General features: G+C 43.8%; 1 protein-coding gene across 2 annotated transcripts in view; it reads left to right on the top strand.

Annotated features, from left to right (window-relative positions):
• Positions 1 to 2500, top strand: part of sfmbt2 (Scm like with four mbt domains 2) — a 61884-nt gene that overhangs the window by 36893 nt on the left and 22491 nt on the right. For both annotated transcript variants that reach the window (XM_076296921.1, XM_076296920.1), the window contains 2 exons: positions 1747 to 1835; positions 2383 to 2500. The exon at positions 2383 to 2500 is cut by the window's right edge and continues 126 nt beyond it. In XM_076296921.1, the coding sequence (XP_076153036.1) occupies positions 1747 to 1835; positions 2383 to 2500 (207 nt within the window). The remainder of the gene's footprint in view (positions 1 to 1746; positions 1836 to 2382) is intronic.

Below are 2500 nucleotides of genomic sequence, written 5' to 3'. Positions count from 1 at the left end.
CACGATGAATTGAAGTAATGGCTTATTTGACAACATTACTCTAACCCGTAAAACCCATAAAAAAAATGAGTTACCGGGGCGGAATCTCTTGGAATTTTCGTTTATGTTTTGAACGATTAATTCTAGAATAGCGTATTAATAATGGGCTAGCCCGTCCTCCTATTTGGGTTGCCAAATTAGCAAAGGCCAACTGTCAACAGCTGTCAGTTGTAGTCATGAACGCCTACGAGAGGCAGGACATTTTCCAAAATTAAAACCAGAAACAAATTAAGTGGACATCGGAGGAGCTTCCTGAGATGGTGACGTCTTCGTCAAACGAAGAATATCAAGTCTGACGCAGAGCTGGCCATATTTCTCCGCAACAGGTAGCCTAGGCTAAACTTAATCTGCATCGCTAACTTCAGCTAAATATGTTACGTTGGTTAGAGAGGTATTTTTTGTTTTCACTGTTTCCGTATGTGTAGCTGGGTCATGGTTGGAGAAACGTTAAAGCAGATGCAGGTCAACTAACGTTAGCTAAGTCTTCATTACATCTGGCAACCCAGAAGAGGCTCGCGTCTGGTAGTCTTGAGAACGTTCACCAGTGTTTTGATTTTGGCCTACAGAATGTTCGGTAACAATCCTACAAATCGCACCTTTATGGGTCTGTGTGTGTGTTGAATTGAATTGAAAGTCAGGTTGTAGTATTGTTAAGGATCTTATGTGTGTGAGACTGTTGTGTGTGTGTGTGTTGATGCATGATGATTATGCCTAGTCTGACGGGATTTGTAAAAATAGGGACTCTATTTGTGAGTGCTGGTGATGTCCTGCAGGTCTGGAAAAGAGTGCGCAGGGAGGGATGTATGGAGGGAGGGATGGAGGGAGGGAGGGATTTAAAGAGAAGGAAAAGAGGAAGATAAAGGGGAAGAGAAAAGAACAGTGGAAACTGTAGGAAAGACAGTTCTCTGAAAACCATTAGAGCCATATCAGGACAGTGTGTGTGTGTGTGTGTGTGAGCATGTGTGTGTGTACAGTGTGTCGAAGTGTATTTACTGTATGTGTGTGTACGAGTGTGTCGAAGCAATTGTGTGTCTGTGTGCGTGCATGTGTTTGTGTGCATGTATGTATGTGTGTGTGTGTACATGTCTGCGCATGTGTGTGTGTGTGTGAGCATGTGTGTGTGTACAGTGTGTCGAAGTGTATTTACTGTATGTGTGTGTACGAGTGTGTCGAAGCAATTGTGTGTCTGTGTGCGTGCATGTGTTTGTGTGCATGTATGTATGTGTGTGTGTGTACATGTCTGCGCATGTGTGTGTGTGTGTGTGTGTGTGTGTGTGTGTGTGAACATTTTTGTCACTCTCTGTAGGCATCTGTAAATGAACCTAATCTAATTCCCACAATGTAACATGAATTATCCACAGTGCTTACACTGCAGGGCTGAGCAAAAGAGCAATGAGGGGGTTGATTACAGTCAGACACACACACACTGTGTGTGTGTGTGTGTGTGTGTGTGTGTGTGTGTGTGTGTGTGCGCGCGCGCATGAACGTCTATGTTAACATTATATTTACATGTATTATATTTGGTATGTGCAGTAGAGTTTCATAATTTTGTTTAATATCAACTTTCTCTCTCTCTCCCTCCCTCCCTTCCTCCCCCCCTCTCTCTCTCTCTCCCTCTCCCTCTCTCTCTCCCTCTCCCTCTCTCTCTCTCTCTCTCTCTCCCTCCCTCCCTCTCTCTCTCTCTCTCTCTCTCTCTCTCTCCTGTAGCCATTAAGGAGAAGTACAGCGACTGGACAGACTTTCTGGTGCAGGACCTGACTGGCTCACGGACCGCTCCAGCCAGCCTCCTGGAAGGGGTGAGACGGCCAGAGAGAGAGAGAGAGAGAGAGGGAGAGGGAGAAAGAGAGAGGGGGAGAGAGAGAGAGAGAGAGAGAGAGAGGGAGAGGGAGAAAGAGAGAGGGGGAGAGAGAGAGAGAGAGAGAGAGAGAGAGAGAGATGCTGTCTCTATTAAGTGATATTTTTAAGTGGGAGTCAAATGTATGTGTTAAATATATAAGATAAACAAAACAATGTTGATTAAATAATAGTAATAAGAAGGAAATTAAATGAAATAAATAAATACATGAATACATAAATAATAATAAAATATAATATTAATTAAAATAAATAATAAAGAAAATAATAATAAAATGTTGAGACTATGATTAGATATCTGTTTTTTGTCCGTTATGTGTTTTCTCTCAGTTTGTGGCACATACTTATATAACACTCTCTCTCTTTGTCTTTCTCTCTTTCTTACCATCACTGTCCCTTGCTCTCTCTTTCTTCCTTTCTTTCTCTTCTCCTCGCCCCCCTCCCCCACCCCTCTCTTCCTCCCTCTCTATTTTCCTCTCCCTCGTTCAGCCCTTGCGGGGCAAGAACACAGTTGATCTGATCGAGGAAGGGTGTGTGTTGGAGCTTCAGAGTGTGTGTGAGCCGTGCTCATACTGGCCCGCTCGCGTCCTGCGGAACGTGGGTGGAC

The sequence above is a fragment of the Alosa pseudoharengus genome, unplaced genomic scaffold (assembly GCF_046254945.1).
Source record: "Alosa pseudoharengus isolate Yale_2024_CS ecotype anadromous, Long Island Sound unplaced genomic scaffold, YU_APseudo_1.1 YU_APseudo_1.1_scf_20, whole genome shotgun sequence".
NCBI classification, from domain to species: Eukaryota; Metazoa; Chordata; class Actinopteri; order Clupeiformes; family Clupeidae; genus Alosa; species Alosa pseudoharengus.
The sequence above is the reverse complement of the archived record's forward strand: the minus strand, read 5'-3'. Positions and strand labels throughout refer to the sequence as shown.